Source organism: Lampetra fluviatilis, chromosome 20 (genome assembly GCF_964198595.1).
Source record: "Lampetra fluviatilis chromosome 20, kcLamFluv1.1, whole genome shotgun sequence".
Taxonomy (NCBI): Eukaryota; Metazoa; Chordata; class Hyperoartia; order Petromyzontiformes; family Petromyzontidae; genus Lampetra; species Lampetra fluviatilis.
In genome coordinates this window covers 2,734,416-2,758,698 of record NC_136294.1, presented here as the reverse complement: position 1 = coordinate 2,758,698, position 24,283 = coordinate 2,734,416, and the positions used below count along the sequence as shown (strand labels likewise).

Here is a 24,283-nt window from a genome sequence, read left to right as displayed (position 1 = left end):
AAACTTGTTTGGGAAGGATCCTTTCTGCTTCGGTGTCCCTGAGGCAAACAACTTTAACCTGGTACCCAGTGGCAGAGTGGCGGTGTGGCTGGGTAGATGGCTGTGTACCTGGGTGGTAGGGTGGCTGGGTGAATGAGTAGGTAACAGCGTGGTGGCTGGGTGGCTGGGTAGATGGCTGTGTACATGGGTGGTAGGGTGGCTGAGTGAATGAGAAGGTAACAGCGTGGTGGCTGGGTGGCTGGGTAGATGGCTGTGTACCTGGGTGGTAGGGTGGCTGAGTGAATGAGTAGGTAACAGTGCGGTGGCTGGGTGGCTGGGTAGATGGTTGTGTACATGGGTGGTAGGGTGGCTGGGTGGCTGGATAGATGGCTGTGTACCTGGGTGGTAGGGTGGCTGAGTGAATGAGTAGGTAACAGCGTGGTGGCTGGGTGGCTGGGTAGATGGCTGTGTACATGGGTGGCCGTGCGGCTGGCCGGTTGTGAGAGCGCCTGTGGGAGTTTCTCCTGCGAGCGATCAACGTCGGTGCACCCGCGCGCACATTTCCCCGCGTGGAAGCGCCCTCCTCCAGAAACGCGGTGCCCAAAACATCAACGGGCACGAGGGGGGGGAGGGGGGGGGGAAACTGCCGGTCAAATCATGTGAGTCGACGAGCACCGGGCGCTGCAGTCGCTGGAAGGAAATCCGTGAGCTGCCTTAAGAGGAGTTTTTTTGGCAGGAAGGATGACACCGGGTTTGGCCGTGGAGTCGCATCGACGGGGCGCTGTGCGCGCGTGTTTACGCGCGAAGGCGGACGCGCAATTTCTGACGTGTACAGCTCGGGCGCTGTGAGGTGCGGGCGATTGCGAGTCCAATCGTGAAGTGGTTGTTTTTTTTCTTTCCCATCGTTGTTCCCACCCTTGGACGTGGAAAGTTTACCAACTCGTACCGCAATCCACATTTTGTCCACCCTCGTTGACGCCGTGCCGGAGATAATTCTAACGCACGTTGGGGAGGTCGCGAGCCACGATGAGCGACAGAGCGAGCGGCTCGCGCTCGGGAAGGTTGAGACTTCGGATCCTTCTTCTTGGTTCTTTCGGTAAAGTCACGTAGAAGGGAAATAATAAAATAATAAAAATAAAACATCATAAAATAATTCTCACGACGTTTCAGCCACAACGCAAGCAGCCGTCCTCAGGTGAAGACCAGGTCTGTCGGAAAGACAGAATCTGAATGGCTGGGGGTTGTTGATAAAACTCGCCCCCAGCAGAGGAACGTGGAGTTTCCGCCACTGGTTCAGGGGTTGTAAACAGGAGATGAGTGCAGCTTGAACAGCCATCTGTGCAGGAAATAACTTTCGACTGTTTTTGGCTTTGTCGCAAACCCGGATGTTCCCGTGACACCAGCGCGTGGAGCACAGCACACGGACGCCAGTCGCAGCCCTCGAAGGTGAAACAAATTCCATTTGGGCGAAACACGTTTTGATTCAAACAATCCGAGCCATCGCTCCTACTTATCAATTGGAACCCATGCGCCGGAGACCTCATCGATAGATTTCAACGAAAGGCCAAGTCACGGGAATTAAAATGTGACGAATGTGACCGCGCTTGAATGAGCTTATGTCTCTTGCTCTGGCTGAGGTGACCCAAAGCCAGTGCCATAAATTCCACCTTCCAATGGCAGGGGAGCTGCCTATCCTCAAGATATCCATTTCCCGGAGGCGCTGTCTGTGGATGTCTGCGGTAAATGCCATTAATAAGAGGTGTCACAGTGCGTGAATTCGACATTTCTTCTGAAGCTCAGGATCACAATGCGGTTAAATACGTGAGAAATGTATCATTATATTCTTGGTTCTTTCGGTAAGTCACGTAGAAGCGAAATAATAAAATCATAAGAATATAAAACAATACAATTCTCACGACGTTTCGATCATTGCTTGTGTTGCGGTCGAAACGTCGTGAGAATTGTATTGTTTTATATTTTTATTATTTTTTTATTTCCCTTCTACGTGCCTTAACCGAAAGAACCAAGAATATGAATCCCTGCAGTCACGAAAGCTTTAAATCTAAATTTGTAATTGTTTATATATATTTAAGTTGTATGCTGTTGGTTCATGTGACCTCCTGCAGCCAGCGACCAGTTTCGTTCACCACAATGAGGGGTGCCGTGGTGGCGAGATGTTAACCTGGTATGCAGGAAAGCGTGGGTCCAATCCCGACCTATTGACGCCTGTATATTTGGAGTTTGCGTGTCTCTCCCCATGGTGGCGTGGATTTTTCTCCGGGTCCTCCAGTTTTTTTCCCTTCCACATTTAGAATCAACATCACTCGTTTAGAGTATTTGGACGCTATGAATTTCCACGTGATAAGCCACTTCTGTTGAGCTATCATTTGTAACAGCCAGGCCGCTCCTGCAAAAGAGCCATTTAGCTCAGTGGTAAAATAAAATTAGACAGCACAGATGAAATAGATGTGAAAAAGGAACGATTCTTCTTGAATGCCATCGCAATCCTGAATCGTGCTCGAGTGAATCAAATAATCGGACAGGGGGCACGTGGGGGGGGGGTGAACTTCCCCACGCTTCGAGTAAACAGTCATGAAGAGGGACTACGCAGCGTGTGAAATTTTCTCGCTTTTTTTCCGCTGCGGTCGCTTTCCTCCTCTCGCCGCACAGAATCGTTCCGACTCTCCTCGAGTGCGAGCTCCGAGTGGCTCTCCAAGCCCCGCCGGAAGCAAGCGGCACAACCCTCTTCAATTGCAACTGGCACGCATCGTCGTCGTCATCGTCGTTGTCGTAGTCATCGTCCGCATCGTAGCGACAGCCCGCACAAGGAGGCGCGAGAACGATTCCCGCGCGGTGAGATTTCCCGACGGGCTCACCATGCCAGAGGCGACGAATGAAACCTCGCAGGCCTCCGCCCCTTCAATCTCGAACCGCCACCCTCGCTCGGTCACTCGCTCGTTCGCTCGCCTGCGTTGTGGACGATCGCGCACAACGGGCGGTGCCGTGAAGTTCCCGCAAAATGCGTCAAAGGCTGCAGGCGAAACGCTCGCACAATGCCCGCCGCTTGTGAAGCGAAAATCTAACAAACAAACATCGCTGAGCATGCGCGTGTGCAAACGCAAGTGCGTGCGTGCGTGAAATAAAAAAAAACTGGATTGGCCCGCACCTAATCTCGCGCCGGTTATCTCAAACGCACATTCTTGCCCCGACGCCCCAGTGCTACTAGTGCTCTGGGGTCGGCAAAGCCGCGGCTCCGGAGCCGCGCCCCGGCTCCTTAAGGACCGCCGCTTCGCGACGGTTATCTATCAAGGACCGCCAGTCTCGCATTCACCCGCGTGCATTGTGGCTCTTGCAATATTGAAGGTTTTTTAGTTTTTTAAATCCTTTATTAAATCTTTTATATTAAGTTCGCTTGCTTGCTTGCGTGCTTGCTTGCTTGCTTACGACCGTGCAAATCTTTCGGTCGTTTTTTAACTCACTTCCCGTGATACAATCGAGCTGACATTTTCCACACAGACTCGTTGTGCGTGACAATTAATTTTCGTGAAAAAATGTTTCCTAAATTTTACACTTTTTAGGGAAACATTTTTAAATATTTAATGACCAATTGCTTAATGGTGGCAGACAATCATCTGACCCATAGGTGGCAGCCATCTCAAGCCAGAGGACGAGAGGACTCTAGCCGCCACGCATATAAAGGATTTAGAGTGAAAAACTTTGTTTTTACGGGTTAATTTTGTACCGAATTCGCAAGAAATTGCTCCTGTTGTTCACTTTGGTCGCCTACCCCTCGGTACCAGTGGGTCGGTCCATCGTTGCGCAATGGCCAGGGACTTAATATCAGCCAGGAGCTGTCCAGGTCTGAACTCCAGAGAGAAAATACTCCCCCCCCCCACTCACCACCCCCCCGCCTCCCCCACGAGGGAGAAGAGAGTGGGGAGGGCGAGGGAGTTTGGGGAATTGGAGGTCGGGGAGCCGCAGAATATACCCCCACGAGAGTTGATGCACTCGCCACAGCTCTGGGCGACATCGGATGTTTATCGTTAACGCCGCGGTGCAAAGACAAAGTTCCCCCGTGTAGGCTTAACAGACTGTTGGGGCAAGTGCTGTTAGCGAGTCGCACCTACGAAGGCCGATACGGCACACGAGGGGGCAGGTGGCCAGCACCACGCCCGACCGCCTTTGTCTCCCAAGTGGCAATGTGTTTTACACACTGCACCGGGTAATCACTTGAGGCTGAGTCGACCTAGGAGAGGAGGCCCAGGACAGGTTCAGATAATCGTCACTGGAATTGTCTGTGAGCGGGAATCGAACTCGGGTTGCCGGGTTCGTAGCGCAGCGTAGCGCTAACCGCTGCACCACCGCTCCACCTACACTACCGCTCCCCCTACACCACCGCTCCACCTACACTACCGCTTCCCACACACACACAGATACACACACGCGAGCAGCGAGGTGATGTCACGGTGTCATGGTGGATGTCGAGACGAACCACGAAGCCGAATCGCCACGATGATCAACAGGAGACACAAGTGGCGCAGCGTGCTCATGGAATTGGAATTAATAACGGTTACCATCCTTTATTTCGCAGAATTTATTCCAAACCAGACAGAAGAAAAAAACACCGCCCCCCACATCCACCCCCCCCCACCCCGCGGGGAGAGGAAGCTGGCGGTTATCCGGATTGCTACCGGTCACAATCAGAGTCATTGCGCAATGCAAAGCCCAAATCTCGTACACACACACAAGTGCTGTACGCACACAAACGCGGCCGCGTGCGGCACGCTCACACGTCTTCAGCGTGACGCAACAGAGGGAGGCAGCAGCCAAACGCTGAAACGCTGACGTGCCTTCTCTGTGTGCTAATTCACTGTGAAGTCGATTCCACCCCTCCCGCCCCACCCCCACCCCCCCGTTATCTACAAAACAACCAGCGATGAACCACCGCCACTGCTGATCGATCTACCTGTGTAACAACTGGCTCCACACAGCTGCCAGAGGAGTTGCGCGTTAAAAATGTGAACAACCGTAGCGCTCTCCGTTGTGTTCTTTCGAGTTGAGTGCCGCGGTGGGTTTTTTTTTTATCCAAACGACGTTCCCGAAGAAGTTAGTTTCCCAGCACGTGGTTTGCGAAACGTTGGACGTCGAGCTCCGAGAAAACCTACACAGCGATTAAGCAACCCGCGCCCTTCCGAGCTGCGACTGAGAAACGGAGCTCGAATCGGCGGCGGCGTTGACCGACAGGTGCAGAGGAGCGAGACGCCCCAGGGGCGAGCGACTCTCATCCCTCGCCCCTTGCGCTCGCTCGCTCGTGCCCGTTCCGTTCACGCAGCGAATGTCCGCCCAGGTGCGAACTTTGGAGTCTCGAGAGCCGAGTGTCTAAGGTCGGGTGGGGGTGAGGGGGGGGGCCCTTTTAGCGTCTGGCTGCCGTAAAGAGACACGAGCGCTATCCGATCGTTCGCTCGTCACCCCACCCCCTCCACCACCACCCCGCCCGCCCTGGAGTGACGTCGCAACTCTTTTTCCGCGGATTCAGTTTTTTTTTGTAGAAATCTCAAACGTGCGTTGGGGTCTGCCGGAGCACATTGCGCATCAGCGCCGGCGGTGACCCCCCCCCCAACCCCCCACCCCGCCCCGTTGCTTCCCATGCCGCGGAGCCCCATGGCTCTCCGAGCACCGGTGGCCGATCGCAGCTGAGTTTCCCAGCGCCTCTTAACGCCGCGCCTCCAGAGGCAGATTTCGTTAACAATTCACACTGCGCGCGGGAAGGCGCGGCTCGCGCGGAGGGCGGCGGGGTGGGGTGGGGGGAGCACGCAGATGGTAACTCGCCTCCGCTTCGTCGAAAAAAAAAGAAAACGCTCGCGATATCTGCTTATCCCATTAATGCACGTGATAAAGTTTTATCTTTTAAAGTTTCGTGGAGCGCTGGGAATCTTTTTTTCTTCTCGAGAAGTCTCCTCCGTGGGGAGAATCCGCGATGATTCCGTCCAATGTTTTATATACACACAAACGCACGCACGTGTGTGCGTACAGATACAATCCACGCACACTATTTTATATATATATCACACGCACATATGATAAGTAATATTTTGTTCTTTGTAAATTCACTTCTGGATGAATGTCTCCATTATGCCGCGTCCTCGGTGGCCTAGCTAGCGAGTTCGCAGGCGGTGTAACTGCACCGGGAGGCAGTGGTGGGGGGGGGCGGGCCACCGGGCTACATTTGACAGGGGGCTGTGTTTCATCGCTTGCACCAGGACCCACGGCAACTACGCGACGTCGTTTGACCATACTTCACCACGCGGGAAATGACCCAGGACCGGTCCGGATCGCACTCGGCACCGACGCGACCCACGGGCGGGAATTGAACTTGTGGGTCGACGGTTTCCACAAAGCGTGCATGCAACACGCAACACACACACGTATTTATCTCGTCGGCGCGTTAAACACAAAGGTGGCAAAATAAAAGGACAGAGGTGGCGACACCTGCGCACAGGGCCAACGCCGTAGCGGCAAAACGAGGCCCAGATCTCTTGAGGCCTGTTTCAATGCTCGCGTGGATTTTTCTCCGGCTCCTCCGGTTTGCTACCTCCACGTTTAGAATCGGCGTCCCGCGTTCAGAGGTGATTGGCTGCTGTAGATGTCCACGCGATGATAGGCCGCATCGTTGAAACTATCATCAGTGATGGCCAGGTCGCTTCTGACAAAGATCTCTATTGCTCAGTGGGCCTTACCTGGTAAAAAAGTAAATGTTGGATGTAAAAACATATGGGCAGTGGGTTTTTCGGCAGCAATGTTCATGGCAGCGAACAACCTCCGCTGCTCGAGCTCGAGAAAGAGTGTCAAGCCCCCCCGCCCCCAGTACCCCCCCCCCCCGCCCCCGTTATGAACTTTTACCGTGGAACAACTCTGCAACCACTCTTTAGAGACACGTGGCCGTGCAAAACATCCTCTCTCTAAGTAACCTTTGTATTTTTAAGCGTCCGAGCGACTGTGAATGTTTCAAACAAGGCCTACGCAACCCCGCACGAAGTACACGATAAACGAACGGGGGCACACAGGCGGATTTTTTAACGCACGCCAACTGAGGTTGCGAGCGTCCACGCATCGCATCCGTCCGTGATGATCCACCGTGAGTTTAACTTGTGCAGCTGCAATGCTATCGGGGACTGAAAACCGGACAGATCGATCGAAGGTTCACACACCAAAACGGGGACACACGAACCGGAGCAGAACAAGGCACAATTTGCCAGCGTGTTTTGCATCGACGGCTTCCGTGCCGCGAATTCGGTTCCTCGTGGAGCATGACCGCAGCGTTGTGAACCCACGCACCTTCAACTCGCGGAAGAAGACGCTGCTCCTCGCCCACTCGACCAGCGTGAACAGCGTCTGGTCGGCCATCTTGCACATGAGGGCGAACGCCGAGGGGTGGTCGGCGCGGGGCAGGTGGTGGTGGTGGTGGTGCGACGCCAACGCCGCGCCCGCGTGCCGCGCCCGGCCGACGGCGCCCGCCCCGGCGAAGGCGTTGAGACAGCCGGCGCCAGGCCCCAAACCCGCGACTCCTCCGCCGACCCCGCCGCCGACCCCCCACTCGTCCTGCTGCAGCTGCGCCGTGACGCGCGCCCGCGTCGTCTCCTCGTCCGGCTCGCACCGCATCAGCTCGGCGAGCAGCTGCGGCACCGCGGCGTCCGGCGGCGGCGCCCGCGGCGCCGGCGGCGGCGGCGCCAGCAGCGGCGAAGCGCCGCTCCCCGCCGCGCTCGGGTAGCCGGGGGAAGCGCCGACGCCGGGGTAGGACGGCGACACCGTGGCGCCCGGGTAGGCGGGCGACGCGGCCAGCCCGGCGCAGCCCGGCGAGACGCGCAGGACCGGGTAGACGGGCGAGTCGGCGGCGTGGTCGTGGACGCCGTACGGGTCGGCGTGGCGCTCTATCGGCGAGTAGCCGGGCACGCCCGACGACAGGTACGCGTCCGGCGAGCCGTCGGCGTATGGGTCGCCGTGCTCCGACTTGATGCCGCGGCTGACGTACGCCGCGGGATAGGAGCACGGCAGCGGCACGCCGCCCGGCGACTCCGTGAACTGACCCCGGTGCTCGAACTCCGACTGCGGGCCGGCCGACGGGGGCGCCGCCGCCACCGCCGGGAAAGCGTAGCCGCACCGCGCCGAGCCGTGGCCGTACGACAGCGGCGTCACGCTCGCCGACTGCTCAAAGTCATCGTGCTGGTGGTGGTGGTGCTGGTGGTGGTGCTGGTGGTGGTTGTGGTGCTGCTGCTGCTGTTGCTGCTGGTGGTGGTGGTGGTGCTGGTGGTGCTGGTGGTGCTGGTGGTGGTTGTGGTTCTGGTGGTGGTGCAGCGGCGGTAGGTGGTGGTTGGCCTGCTCCGGCGAAGTCTCCATCTTGAGAATGCCAGGGCCGCTCGTGGCACGGATGATCGCCTTCTTCTGCTGCTTGAGGGCCCGGTCGCGCTTGTACATGGGGCCGAACTTGTTCCTTCCGCCGCGCATGCGGTCGGCTCGCACGGCTGGCGGGAACAACGAAAAGGATCAACCGTGAGCGGCAACGCCATTGTGATGGGGAGAGGCCGGGGGGGGGGGGGGGGCGATGATCGATCGGTTTCAGCTGCGTGGCGCGTGGCAGGGAATCCATTAGATTTAAACCGATTTTGAACGCGATGCGTGCGATGTAACGCAAACGCTGTCATGTGCCATACACGATTGGGGGGGGGGGGGGGCCTCGAGCTGCAACGCATTTTTATGGCTGCTCTGGGGCTGCATATCTACGCCGTTACAAAGCACACGCACACTCCATCTGCACGGACTCCCAGAGGGTGGCTGCGTGTGTGCGCGTTGCAACCGAGAAAAAAGAAGAATGTTGTTCTCGCGGGTTTCAATGCGAAATGAAAACTCGACAAACTTGTGTTGCGCCGCGATAATGACGAACGCAGATGCAAACACACAGCGGAGGCAGATATGAAACGCTGCTTCACGCACAACTCCATTCAACTGCAATCCCCCATCTCCTCCCTCCTCCGCCCACCACACTCAATCCTAAATCGTTCGTCTTGGCCCCCGCTAGTACCACGAAACGTTGGCTCCCGCGCTGCGCCGCGTGGTTCGTGGGAATTGGGCCTCTTCGTTTGCGCGATTTCGAATGTGCTCATCCTACGGCCCCCCAGGGGGGGGGAGGGAGGGGGCGGGGGATGGCAAGAATGTCTTTGGCCCGAAGCGTCCGTCTCTGCTGCTGTTCGCAGGTGCCAGTCGGCAGCCGTCGCGGAGACTCTCCGGGCAAAAAACGACCGAGCGCTACCCCCAGCCAGGGACCTCGTGCGCTTAAAACTTCCCCAACCGGCGGCATTCGCCTCCCTTGCTGTGGCTCACCACGCTCGGTGGCGGCTTCGCAGCGCGGGAGGTTAGGCTCGCGATTGGTTTTGTTTTGGGTTTGATCGTGGCGGAGGTGCGGACGGCGATTTTTTAAGCGATAGCCACCGCCGCCCGACGGAGCTAATCTGGCGAGAGCTCAGCTGCAGGCAACAGCTGATTATGATGATCATGCTGCTGTTACTCGGTGTAATCGCCGGTGAAATGTCTACGCATGGAATTGACAAAAAGCCTTGCACTTTTTAATATTCCTCCAAATGTATTGGCATATTTTTGCCCATCATGTGACAACTTCATTTGTTTGGCTCGGTCGGGTGGCGGAGGGTTTAGGACAAAGTTTTGCAAGACCTACCCCAAATTAAAAAAAAAACATTATGAATGATACATAATATTGGTCGTGAAAGCCTACGTGTAAAATGTAAACTAAATGTGAATGGATTGTTTGCTATTCAGTGTCGACAAATGGAAATGTTTGTGTGGTTTTATTTTAAGAAAAGCATTTGACAAATTGTCAATGTTGACAATTTGTCAACTGCATCCAAGGGCCCCACAGTGTGCAGTACGATCTCCAACTGCATGTCGGCCAATGATCCTGCCAATTTCTCTGACAAAGGGTAAGTTGCCAAAACGTCAGCCTATGTATTTTCCTAATTCTATGATAAGTACACACACATCAGCACACACAGATGCACACACATGCAGTAACATGTGCACACACTAACACACATGCTCACTAACACTCACGCACACTCACACCTACCAGACAATGAGACTCACCCGCAACTTTTTCTTTGCAATACAGCAGAAAAAATAGATAATTCAGAGAATGTGTTATTTGTCCTCGCAGATGCACTGCCTTAATAATAACAATAACAATTTTTTTTTAATATAGAAATTATTGTCCTCCATACATGTGCTTTGGAAACAGACCTCAGCATATCGGGAACATTTCACAAATTATGAAAACGAATGCCTACGTGCTGCAAGAGAGAGCATGTTTGTTTAGGCTGAATGACGTGTGTGCGAGGGTGAATGTGCGTGTCTGTGTGTGCCTGCATGCATGTTGGGAGCGGTAGTGTAGCAGTTATCGCAATGCACTACAAACCCGGCGACCTGAGTTTGATTCCAGCCATCAACACCAGTGACGATTATCTGACCCGGTCATGGGCCTCCCCTATGTCCACTCAGCCTCAAATGAGTACCTGGTGCGGTGTGTAAACATCACCAATGGGGAGACAAAGGCGGCCGGGCGTGGTGTTGGCCACTCAACCCCCTCGTGTGCCGTGCGGGCCTTCATAGGCGCTAATTGCTAATAGCACTTGCCACAACAGTCTGTTCACGCTACACGGGGGATCTTTGTCTCTGTGCTACACGTGGTCTCGGCAATCGGTGAATAGCACGCAGAGGCCTCGGCGCCGAGTGCTTTCGTGCAACGCGTACACTCGGCGCACACACAAAGCGGCGGTGCGAGGTGTTGGGGGGGCGGAGGGGGGGGGGGGTCTGTGCAGTGGGGGGGGAGGCACAGCTTCATCATCACCGTGTCGAGGTCCCGGCACAATCGGGCACTCACGCTAAATTAATTAACGGCCGGACAGAAAGGAGTGTCTCTGCATTAACGCAGCTTCACAAAACGGTAGGGTTTTTTTGTTTGCTTGTTAGGAGCCGATATTAACTGACCGCGAGCGGGAATGTGGGGGGGGGGGGGGAGGTGGCGTGGAGACTCCAAAAAATGACGCTGAAAAACTCACATTTGTATAGGAGAATAATTGGCAAAGCTTTTGTGCCATGGATTGTATTTATATAAATGTGTGTGTATTTAAACCGAGCCGTATTTACACACGTATAAAGAGGGTTTGTAATAATGCCAACCAAAGCATTACCTTACGTCTGATGACACACTCTGGCTGAATGGCTCTCAGGCAACTCGCTATTGCCGACGCTGAACCCAAGTGTCCGGCACGGATCCCAGCACTAACGGCTCCTCCGTCGCTCCATCTCCTCATGCTGCTTCCGCAGTCTGGAAATTTCTCCCCCTCTGTCTCTCTCCCCCTTGTTACCTGCACCCTTAATTCCACACTGCTCCATTTTGGAATTTCTCCTCCTCACCGCCATCGTCTATTTCAGGAAACTTTCAATTCTAATTCTATTTAGGATATATATAGCGATAATAATAATAACAAGAATAACCCTGCTCAAGTCAAGGAACGCGTTTAATTATTTTATTCCACGCGCTTTCACGGTGCTGTCTGCTTCCGGCCACTTGTCATTTCATTGACGCCTTTTTGGAGCTGTGGTCCAGCAAACCACGCTATCCATTTATTTCTGAATCATAAACTTGTAAATGCTGTGGGTTTGCTCTCCAGCACACCGGCGGTGTGTGTGCCCAAGTAGCAACTCATTGGCTACGCATTGTGTACACGCCACACCTCACCAATTGGCTGTGTCGGGTGGCGGTGGCGAAATATAAACTTGCGAACGATGTTTTTATATATATATAGAGGGCGTGTAAAGCAACAGCACCCGAGTTGAGCCGGAGAGAGAGCGACAGAGCTCACCTTCCAGCTTCATGCCCACGCTGAGACACTTCTGGAAGCGGCAGTAGGGGCAGCGCTTGCGCTGGGTCTTGTCGATGGGGCAGCTCTGGCTCTCGATGCACGTGTAGCGCTTGTTGTTCTGCACCGTGCGCTTGAAGAAGCCCTGCAGGCGCGGGCACACGTGTGCGTACCAAGACAAGACAAATATCACCCGTGTAGCCTTGACAGAGTATTAACAGACCATACGAAAGAAGGACAGACTTTTGGGGCAAGTGCTGTTAGCGAGCACCTCTGAATGGCTGGCATGGCCAACACCACACAGGTACTCATTTCAGGCTGAGTCGACCTCGGGGAGGCCCAGGACCAGTTCAGATAATCGGCATTGGTGTTGGCCGAATCGAACTCGGGTTCGATGCACCCCTGTTTAGCGCGGTTGGCTACGCTCGGTGCGAAAGGAATGCAACATGCATACAAACATTCATAGGGCATCGCGCTAACCACTACACTACCACTCCCGCACGAACCCATCAGCCACACGCCACCACGGCCCACACACACGCACACGCACGTACGCACACACGTAGGTAAGCGAGATAATGTATCTCCGCAATCGATAAATCAATCAGCGAGTGAACTTTCCTTTGCAGGTCACAGCACATTGAGACAGTGGGCCTCTACTACAAGAAATGCCTGGGGTGCAAAATATATAAATATCACACTCTTTATTACGAGAAACTCTACACATTTTTTAAGTAAATGATATCAATATGGATGTGTGCATTTTTGTTTGTTTATCTTAACAGAAGAACAGGTGTGTTGTAAAGGAAACCCGGGTGTATGTGTTGTTGTTGTTGTTGTCACTGGTGCACAGGTGTGTCGAGTTAGCCAATGGTCACAGGTGTTTCACAGATGCCATGGGTCTGCTTTATCGGTGCATACGGGTGCCTAGGCATGTTTGTAGAGACCATAGACTGACACGGGTGGTACAGACGTATCATTGAGACTCTCACAGGTACACAATAGACACTGTCACAGGTGTTTCATAGAAACTGTTGCGTGTACACAATAATATGTTGTGATGGCTTGTAAAGCTACTTAAATCAGTGGGTACTGGTGTGTTCTAGAGGGTACAGGTGTGTAATATAAGTGTATACAGGTGGAGGGGCCGCCCTGTGGAGACCCACACAGGTGTCCAGGTGTGTGTCGTGCAGGCTGTAGGTGTGCTGTGTCAGTGTATACAGGTGGACGGGCCGCCCTGTAGAGGCCCACGCAGGTGTCCAGGTGTGTGTGCGCACCTTGCAGCTCTCGCAGGTGAGCAGGCCGTAGTGGTACCCCGACACTTTGTCCCCGCACACCGGGCACAGCTCGTCCAGCTCCTCCTCGTAGGGAAACTCGCGCACCTTGTGCCCCTCGCCTGCGTGGGGCGCGCACGCAAACACAGAGGCGAAGATCCCCCAGGTAGCCTGCATTATTAGACTGTTGGGGCAAGTGCCGCGGTTGGCGAGGGCCTGCTGAGTCCCGGGCGATTGCGTTCGAGGGGGGTTGTGGGAGTGGCCGGCCGCCTTTGTCTCCCCCAAGGTACTCATTTCGGACTGACACACTCACACGCGCGTACATAAACACACAGACACACACACACAGACTCCCAAGTGGCAGGCTAGGTGCGCTTGCACGACTCTACACCACAAAGATAAACACACACGCGCGCGCACGTGTCGACATACCGATGTAGTGTTGAGAAATATTCTCAAAGTTGAGCACGTGTAAAAAACACGTGATAATAATTCTCCTTTGTTAATCGACTGCTGGATGAATGTGTGGCTACGTTGCGTCGGTCGCGGGGGTTGTTTGGACCATACTTCACCACGCTGGTCGGTGCGGGTTGCTTAAGGGGGCGAGACTAGGATCGGTTCAGGTGTCTTGCGACACTGATGGCAACCTCGGCTGGGAATTGAACTCAGGTGGCTGGGTTCATAGTGCAGCGCAACAGATAAACCACCAAAGCGCTGCTACCCTGATAGCCTAACCATGGTTATAATAATTATGATACAATCAACGCTTACTCAGACTCACAAACTCTGGGCCTGACTCACTCACTCGTGGCATAGTTTGCAGATTTCACAGGGTCATTATTTACATATCCAACACATGCCACGTGCCTATATTTGATCCTTAGAAAGGTCTTACGGAGTTTCAGGACTTTTTTTGTTTATGTCAGCAGGGTTCTGTGCTAAACTGGGATGTGTTGGCCAGTTCCATTCAATGAGAGTTTGGCTTGGAGTGGGAAGTAATCCGGACTACCCTGGGAAAACCCAGAACACTTATAGAACAGCATAAACACTCAATTCTCTGCCCAGACAGATTCAAATATCATTTGTTGCGCTGCAATCGCCTGACTGCCTCGCTACTCAAGGCTACAAATGCCTGCCAACTTTCAGGCAGTATCCAATGCGAGTAGCGCTGAATCCCAACCAGGCTCAAACCTGCTTAGCATCCTAGAGCCCTGCGGAATGGCCACATACAGGGTGCGTTGGTTCAAAGTAACGCGCAGAAGAGCGCTGCGGGAGGGTTGATGATGACGATGATCATAATCACGATGACGACGATGATCGTGACTTTAACTTATTTTGTGTGGCCGATATTTCTGGGGAGCATCAGCGACAATTTTTGCATCGAGGTGGTTGAGGAGTGGCAGCGTGGAGTGGCTACGATAACGCCTCCTTCGTCGTGAACGACTACACTTCTGCAGGGGCCATGGCTTCGACGAAGAGGCTCTACGAAGGTGCGAGTTGGTGGTGAAGACTAATCCCGTGGGATCTGGCACGGAGGGAGAAGATCAGAGGAAGGGGAGACAGTCGGGGAGGGGTGGCGGGAGGGACTAGATGGTTTAATTGCGGTGATATTTCTCACATTACCATCACTCACCGGCCCAAATCCCAACCCACTCTCTCTCTCTCCCGGGTAACCCCCCCCCCGCCCATCTCCCATCAGAGCCCCCCCCCCCCCCAATTCCCCAGCAACACTCCCATCCAGTTTCAGCGTATCAACCGAAACTTGGTAAATATGGGAAGTGCCTGACCGCACGGGTTTTTGGGACTCCGAGATAGCATGGGCAATTTTTGTAAAAGAATAACTCTGACCGCAAACAACCGTGTGACGAGTTGCACACCCCCCCTCCCACCCCCCTCCTCCTCCACGTGGTCAGCACTTTTAAATTATCAACGCGTGCCTCGGTGACCTGCCATTAACCTCATCAGGGGCGGCTGAGGGCAAAAACGCTCCGTGTATCCGCATGTGACTACCTCCCCGACGGCGCTGTTTGACCATACTTCACCACGTCGGTGCGGGTTGGCTACGGTGAGGCCAAACAACCTGTTCGAATATCGCTCGCCACTTATCTGCGCCGTGGCCAGGAACTTAAACAATAAACGAAGAGATGTTTATTATTTTAACCAGGTGTAAGCCCCCCCCCCCCCCCCACTGATCCACGTGGCTCCTTTTCAAAAACGACCTTCGCTATCGCAAAATGATAGCTCACCGAAGTGGCTCGTCATTGCGTGGACATTTATCGAAGGCAAATACTCAATATAAACCGAGCTCAGATCGCCCGCCGGGTTCACAGCGCGATGCACCACCACACCACCACCACCACCACCTTGTCTAGCTATGTACCACAAGCTGCCACGGTGGAGTATTCGTGACCACGCCTGGACTTACAATCCAGAGATCGCCGGTTAGATGTGTCCATCGGCGGTGAGTCGGCAAGTCACGAGTGGGTGGGTGTACGATATTTGAGTACTCCCACTCCCTCTCTAAGATGTCTGTTGGTCAACGTGGGAGTGCTGACCAACTGTGCCCTCGAGAGGGCTTCTCTACAACTCTGTCCCTCTAGCCGGAGGAGCTTCCGCTGGCAGTGGTGTGCACAATTTAGCTGTTAAAATGTGGTGCCTGGGCACCGTGTAAACAAGTCACTCTGTGCACGTATTGAACTTTTCGTCGGAGATTCGGCTGATTGGGAGGAAGTTACGGGGGGTGGGGAGGTGTGTGGGTTTGAGGCAGCCAGTAACACGTGTCAACTTTCCCTGGTGGAAGAACTGACACTGCGGGGGAAAATGCCAAGTGTTGGCTTATCAACCTGTCCGCCGGCGTGTTTGCTCGGCAAACACTCGCGCGGCGCGGAGGAGGAGACGCAGCAGCAGCCGCATTTGTGATGAAGAACCTTCACTGGGCACAATTCTGGCAAATCGCCTGATGAAGCCGGATGTAATCACCAGCGACACGTCGTACTCAGATTGCAAATGTCGTGGGTGTACTCTCCAACACACCGGTGCGTGCTGAAGTAGTACTTAATTCATATTCTTGGTTCTTTCGGTGAAGTCACGTAGAAGGGAAAAAATAAAATTATAAAAATAAAATTCTCACGACGTTTCGGCCACAATGCAAGCAGCCGTTCTCAGGTGAAGAACAGGGCTGTCGGAAAGACAGCGGGCGAAACGTCGTGAGACTTTTATTTTATTATGTTTTATTTTTATTTTTTTATTATTTCGGACGCTGTCTTTCCGACAGCCCTGTTCTTCACCTGAGGACGGCTGATTGCGTTGTGGCCGAAACGTCGTGAGAATTTTATTTTATTATGTTTATTTTTATTATTTTATTATTTCCCTTCTACGTGACTCTACCGAAAGAACCAAGAAGATGAATCCCTGCAGTCACGTGACAAACCTTACTAATTGGCTGTGTCGGGTGGTGATGGATTAACGATACATTTATATTGACGCAATCTAAGTGAAAAAAAACGTTATTAGGGTTAATAGAGCCTCGGACGAGTGGTTATTTCTAGTGGGCAGCGTTATGGGTATTCTCCGTAACTCCACATCATCGTCATCAGCCGTGATCAATCCACTGCGATGTAAATAATTCACATCGCAGGTTCATATCTCCACACGAACATCTCCTAGCCACCGTGGGGCGCCGGGGTGGCTAGGAGATATTAACTACCTCGCCTGGTATACAGGAGGTCGTGGGTTCGATCCCAACCCTGACGCCTGCTGTATATGTTGAGTTTGCATGTTCTCTCTCCTCGTGCTAGCGTGGATTTTTCTCCGGTTTTTCCCTCCCCATTTACAATCGTGCGTTCAGAGTTTTTGGCTGCTATAAATCTCCACGTGACAAGCCGCTTCGTTGGGCTGTAATTTGTGAGAGCCAGGTCACTTCTGAAAAATTAGCTACATAGCTCAATGGGCCTTACCTGATTTAAAGCTTTCGTGACTGCAGGCATTCATCTTCTTGGTTCTTTCGGTAAAGTCACGTAGAAGGGAAAAAAAACATAAGAATTGTATTTTATTATGTTTTATTTTTATTATTTTATTATTTCCCTTCTACGTGACTTTACCGAAAGAACCAAGAAGATGGACCTTACCTGCTAAAATAAATAGTTTCTATAGTTTTACAGTTTTTTTAAATTAATGTGTTGGTATCCAAGGGTGTATAAATGAATGTGCAGCCCTGCAGATGCTTGCTTATGACACTGTTGATGGACGGACCTCCATACGAGAGAGCACTCCAGGGAGAGTCTCGAGAGCTGCAGTATCTTGGCCGATGTTGTCACGACCACCAGATGTCTTGGACGAGATGGGAGGGACCCACTCTCTATTTGTACGCCCGTTCATACCGCCGTGGGTAGACCCAGAGGCGAACTCTCTGGCTTTCATATTCTTTGGGTCGTTCGGTAGAAATCGGTAAAATCACGGAGATAGGTTCAAAGAAAAAAGAAGCTATCTGTGACTTTACCGAAAGACCCAAAGAATATGAATCCCTGCAGTCACGAAAGCTTTAAGTCAAGATTCAAACTCTGGGCTTGTAAGTCCAGTGGGCTCGCCGCGCCACCAAGGAAGTATTCCGTTACATTGGTTTACTTTATTACGCACAACTATCGCGTACCGATAATTTTATTCCCAAACGCTTCACAACCGTGCAGATTTTCTTGGCAACTGTGTACGAGATTAAAATGTGAAACGTCCCGAAAAGTAGTGGATGTTCGCAACATTTAAAATATTTAAACAAAGCGCACAATAATTCAGAAGCAGAATATGTATTCATACTGCAAGAATCCGATGAGCTATGAAGCTCTATTTCATAGATGTCCAGCCCTTCGTCAACCCACTGCTGGATTAAGTCCTCTACCGAAGCCGTGTCATTCCTGGGGGTTGTTTGACCATACTTCACCACGGCTGCTCGATGCAGGCGGGCGAAGGCTAACGGTAAACCCCAAGCACCGGTTTAGACTTTACCTGCCAGCCGATGTTAGCCGCGACTCGAACGTCGGTCAAGAGAGGTGCATCGCATTGCGCAGTGCGACAACCCCCGACGCGAAGTGAACATTACAACGAACGTGACAAATCCACGTGGGTGGGGAAACATTCATCTGGGGAATACTCGACACGAAAAAGATCCTATGCGCCTACGTGTTGAACGGATGGAGCGGTGGCGCAGCGGTTAGCGGTCTGCGTTATAGACCTCAATTGCCATCAGTGGAGAGAGATAGTTATAACCGGTGATGAAACACTCCCCCACCCGCCCACCCCCTTGACCAGCAAGGTGAAGTATGGTCAAACAACATCTCCCACGACCAATAACCGCGTGCGGAATCCTTCATTCCAGCAGTGGGTTGGTCATGGCTGATGATTACTTTCTATTTCCTTTCGTATACTAGAGGGGTAAAGATTGGTAGTATGCGTGTATATTTATAAATACAACGGTCCCCCGTGTGGCCTACATCGACTGTTGGGGCAAGTGCTGTTTGCGAGTACGTGTTAAGGCCTGCCCGTCACACAACAGAGGCGGCGTGGCCGCGGCACGAACAAAGACAAAGGTCCCCCATATAGCCGTAAACAGACTGTTGGAACAAGTGCTGTTAGCGAGTAGCACCTACGAACGCCCGCGCAGCACACGAGGGGGTTGGGTGGCCAGCACCACGCACAGCGCAGGCCGCCTTTGTCTCCCCAGTGGCGACGTTTTACACTCATTTGAGGCTGAGTCGACCTCGGGGGACAGACACGCGCACGTACGGCCGACGGAAACTGACGGGGAGAGAGAGAATGTGCCGCTGTAGGGCAGCAGTAGAGAGTGGCTCGCGGGGTCCCTATTCTGTGGTGGCTGAAAGCAACCCGCGAGCCCCATACATTTGGCCGCGACACAATGGGGACAATGCGTGTGCTCGTGATATACGTGTCGCCGCAGACACTCTATATTATTCCGTGGCACGCTGGCCAAAGCCTTTAACAATGCATTAAGCAGGGTGGGTGGGGGCTGGTGGGCAACGTGGGTATATAAATAACAATTAAGTGGGGGGAGGGGGGGATGAGTCATTAGAATCGGTAACCAAGAGAGACGTAATGATCATTGAGCGTCCGTGGTGCAGAGAATTGAAGTGATCAAATAGGCAGACGGAACGCCTGATCCTTGCCGTTATTGCGTTACAGTTGTTTTTGGTTTGTTTTGCATTGAAGCAGGTTAGGCCCCGTTTCGAGCCGAGAGGAACGTCCTCATTTTGCCCTGAGCACATCGGGCCAGTTCAAACAGCGTGCGTTCAAGCAGCAGGCCTGGCTTGGCACTGCTGATGAGACAAATAATAGTCGAGACCGGTTTAACAATTCTTCCTTGTATTAAAAAAAAGCAATGGCTGCTAAAATATAGATATACATCACAAGAATACAGCCTTCGTTCTCAGTAAGTTCTCTCTTCAACAGTTCCTAGGGCAACGACGAAAATGTGGAAACAAAAATTGTCCTATCATGCTCCTCGGTCCTGCAATGAATTACAAAGGATTTTGAAAGTGGAGAAGAGGCTATCACCGTCTGATTTCAAAGCTGTGATAGAAGAAAATGGCATTGGACTTGTTTTTAATGTTTCATATTGTAATTGTACTATTTCGTATTGTGTGTGTGGTGATTTATTTTTTCTGACTTATTTGCTTCTTTATCTGGTTAAATAAAGGTGAATTAAAGTACACGTTATACGTCACTCGGAAAATACCGTGCAGCCGTTCGATGACGGAATGTGTAAACAAAACGACGTTACGTGTATGTTGCTCGTACGCAGAGGGACACATACGATTGGAAAGGTGGCCGTAAGTAAGTCTTCGTTTATTTATTTAGTTTGAACCACCGCTGCGCACGTGGCCGTATCGCATCCTCGCGAAAGCAACGGAGACTTTTCTCAATCCACTGCTGGATGGAGCCGCCACCCCCTCCGCCCACACAATATAATCAGAATGATGTCTCTATGTATGACGCGCGACATTAATAGAGGATCTCAAGGCGCCGGACCAAACGCGCTCGGCGCAACAATCTCGTGCAACTTATAAAGTACAAAAAATTTACGAAATAATACAATCGATTGCTGAGAGCTGTTTGCCCAAGGCGCTGAGAAGGGGTGGACGCACGGCAGCGTGTCGACCGACCGTACGCTGTACAACTTTTAGTTTAAGGCGAGCTTTGAAACTACCCCGCGCACGGTGAGATGCTGGGATCTCGTGGTGAGAGAGTTACAGAGAGTCTACACGTAGACCGGATGGCCTCGACTTGCGAACGCAGAGATTAAGAATCTGCTGCATCCCGAGATCAGGTGCCGATGTGGTTATTAGTGAACTACAATATCTATATGACAGTATACATATACTGTATGTATACTACATAATTATGAACGTATACGCATATATACTGTGTATACAAGTACAATACAGACCGACGTATAGACTGTACACACATACGCGTATGTATGAGCTCGTTTTTAACAAATGCATAGAAATGTAAACGTCACCAACCGCCATTGACCAGCGTGGTGAAGTATGGTCAAATGCAACAACAGCTTTTGACCGACAATGTTATCCGGACGTCCTTATCCAACAGTGGATTCAAAAAGGGGCTGTAAACTTATTTATTTTATTATTAAACGCGTATGAATGTAAACGCGCGTGCACATGCGTACACATGTAGACCTGTTAGCTTATGACAGTATGTGCATGTTAACGTTAGCATATTGTAGATTATGATCATATTTAGAAAAGTTAAAACCTGCCCGGAGGATCTGCCCACTTAATAAAAACGATGCTGGCAAAACAGTGCTCAGGAAAGCTCAAAAGCTGCTTTTAAGTGCTTAAAAGAAGGGCTGATGCCCGAAACGTCGAATATTTTATACGTTTTAAAGGCGGTGTTGTTGACTTGTTGGGGGGTTATTTTTGTTCATAGACTGATAGAGAAAAATGTACATCGCAATTTATGCCATCCCCACTTCGATAAAATACACTGCAGTGCATATTGACTACGTATTAACGCATGAATGCAACCACATAGAAAATGTGTACATAGCCACGTGTGTGTGTGTGTATATATACATACACGCATCTGACCGGCTTAGGATACTGTGGTGTGTGCGCACACACCAGTTTGACAGTATGTAATACATTTTGTATCGTTTCAAAATATATATAGCAAAGAATGTGCAGTCTATAGAGTGTATGTACTGCAGTGTGTACAAGTCTAACATTTGTGCATCTGTCACGATAATTACACTCGCTTTCACTACAGTCTATACAGTATATGTTGTATGACTGTATAGGCATTGCCAGCGTGCATTTGAATGTCAAAACCACACATTCAAATTGTATACACTGCAATTGTATACGTATATAAAAACGTAACGTTGTTCGCTTAAATAAATACGACTTAAATATATCAGCAAAACAAATTAAACGGATGTTCGTCCGTGTAAATAGCGGCCTTTCAGACTTCGTGTTAACCAGCAGCAATATTTGTTTAAGCAAGCATATTATGGACCAGTTTTGACATTTTTGCAGTACTAATAAACACATACTGCTGCTTTAACAGATGGTATTGGTAAGTGTCGTCTCTCTGCACGATGGGCCTTCATCACAACTGAAATAAACCCATACGATCAAGGCCGACACAAAGTATTACATAATACGCGACATGTCGCATGCATATTCATTACACTCCATAACAAAGACAAAGTTTCCACTTCTGTATAGCCATGCAGACTGCATGTGGCAAGTGCTATTAACCGATCCCCTTTATACTGGCCTGCATGCAAAGGCAAAGATCCCCCGTATAGCCTTTTACCAAACTGTTGGGGCAAGTGCTGTTCGCGAGCACTTCATGAAGCCCGGCACGGCACACGAGGGGTGGGTGGGGGTATGATGATATTATTTTACTAATATCAGGTACTAATTAAAGGCTGAGTCGACCTAGGGGAGGCCCAGGGTCGGTTCCAACATTCGCCACTGTTATTGGTTGTGAGTGTGTCCATGGAATTGTAACGCAGTGCGTTAACCACTGCGCCACCGGTCCCCACATACAAATTGCATACACGTAAAATAAGCTTTTTAACACTATGCTACACAGACCTGTCACCAGTTTACAGCTACTTTTGAAAATGCCTCTTTGAGTGTTAACTACTCTGTCAGAAAACGAATGCATGAGCGTGATGCGTCGCTTTTGTGACATGAAGCCAGCAGCATGAGGCTGAGTAAGTTGGAACAGCAAAAGTAGTTTAACACCTCTAATACACCGATCCTATGCCTATTTCTTTTTTACTTTCAAACTGAGATTCAATGGCAATGCAATTACAAGATCAATGGGGGGCTTATTATATACGAACATTAAATAGGTACATCTATAGTGTATACATAGCACGGATTTGTTGTGTAAGAACGATTATTATATTTATGGCACAAATGTTATAATTATTAACTTCTGTGCCCCTTATGATGCGAGTCCTTTATTGTCGACCTTTATTTACCTATTCTCCTGACATTATAGGACGCGCCTCTAAGTAATACGCACCCCTAATTGTACCAGGCATCAATAAAGCTACGCAAATCTGGTCTCACTCACACACACACACACACGCGTACACACAATTACGGGATTTTTAAAACGCACCCCAAAACATTTGCTTTAAAATCCAGGGCTGACTGGGGGGGGGGGGTGTGCGTTTAGCTTCGGGAGAATACGGTCGTCAGCGATTCGCATGTTCGATATGAAACGGAGAGAACCTCACGCACTGAAACTTCACGCGCACCGTGTGATGTTCTAATTACTTCACCACGCTGGTCAGTGCGGGTTGATGATAAGCGGTTTGGGTAGAGCGGGTTTGGGGCCATCCATTGAGTACGAACGCATGGAAGGGGGGTTAACCCAAATGCGTACCCTTGCGTATGGGGGGTCTACTGACAATGTACGCATAGGAACCGGGGGGCTGGGGGGTGAAGCCTCGATAATAACTTGTCTATATTGGCCTTCAAATGAGCCACAGTTCAGTGTCTCCAGCTGTCAAACAAGTCCTGCCGGGAGAGGTGGGATTGTGGGAGAGGTGTCACTAGTGTGCCACCTATCACGCAGCTCAGAAAAATAAGTGGCCAGGGTACGCAACTTAATTATTTAATGTAGCCGGGGTGGATTATCTGTTTGCTTAAACACGTTAATGTTATTAATCCTTGATCGTTTCTGCGTGGATTAAATATCAGCCATTCTATGGGATTCGGGGGGGGGGGGGTGCGTTATGCGTACGTACGCAGGTGGGGGGGGGGGGGGTAAAAAGTCCGCGTGCGTACGGGGAGGCGGGGAGGGTTCAAGTTTTGACAGATCTTTGCGTTGTTAGCTGTAGCCGGTAATGGAACCTTGGCTAGCCGAATTAATATCGCAATACGTTCACAACTGCATCACCGCTCCCCCTACTATTAGAATTATGCACTCTGTTGAACTTCTTTCGCATCGTACGTAACCAACCGTGCTCATCGGAGGTTGCGTGGGAACGCCAACAAACTAAACACGAAAATCAGTTCTGAAGAAATGAGTTTTCAGTCGAGATGTGAAAGCGCACAGCTCCAATTGCTTCCGACTCTCGAGAGAAATTATCGCCACCAACCTCAGTGCAGTGCGGTGCATCTGCATCGCACATGGACCCAGGTTACTCTCAAACCCCTTTTGCCCATTTTCCTCAGCCTCTGTACATCTCTACATTCACCCCCCGGACCCCCCGCCCCTCCTCTCTCTCCACCCTGTAACACTCTCTCTCGGGCTCTCTTGCGGAAAAGAGTATAGCGTGAGCCGCTGTACTCCCTGGGTCGATAGAAGACCCACTCCAGTCGCCACTTGCCCCGCCACGACAGAGCGGCCGGCAAAGACAGCTGTCCCTTGGGACACAGAGCTGTGAGTCCCACGACCCAGGCCAGTGGGGGCAGCCCCCCTCCCTCCTCTCCACCCCCCCTCCCCTAACGCCCGCACCTTCCTCCCGCATCCACTGCCCCTTCTCCTCCTGCCTGACCTACTACTAACTTACTACCCGTCCACCTATAGCTTGCCCGAGTAACTTGC

At 51.6% G+C, this 24,283-nt stretch overlaps 1 protein-coding gene across 2 annotated transcripts in view; it reads right to left on the bottom strand.

The window, feature by feature from the left end:
* Positions 1-24,283, bottom strand: part of LOC144937846 (steroidogenic factor 1-like) — an 88,782-nt gene that overhangs the window by 32,842 nt on the left and 31,657 nt on the right. For both annotated transcript variants that reach the window (XM_078865365.1, XM_078865364.1), the window contains exons 2-4: positions 13,184-13,302; positions 11,910-12,051; positions 7,315-8,498 (exon numbers count right to left, since the gene is read on the bottom strand). In XM_078865365.1, the coding sequence (XP_078721491.1) occupies positions 7,315-8,498; positions 11,910-12,051; positions 13,184-13,302 (1,445 nt within the window). The remainder of the gene's footprint in view (positions 1-7,314; positions 8,499-11,909; positions 12,052-13,183; positions 13,303-24,283) is intronic.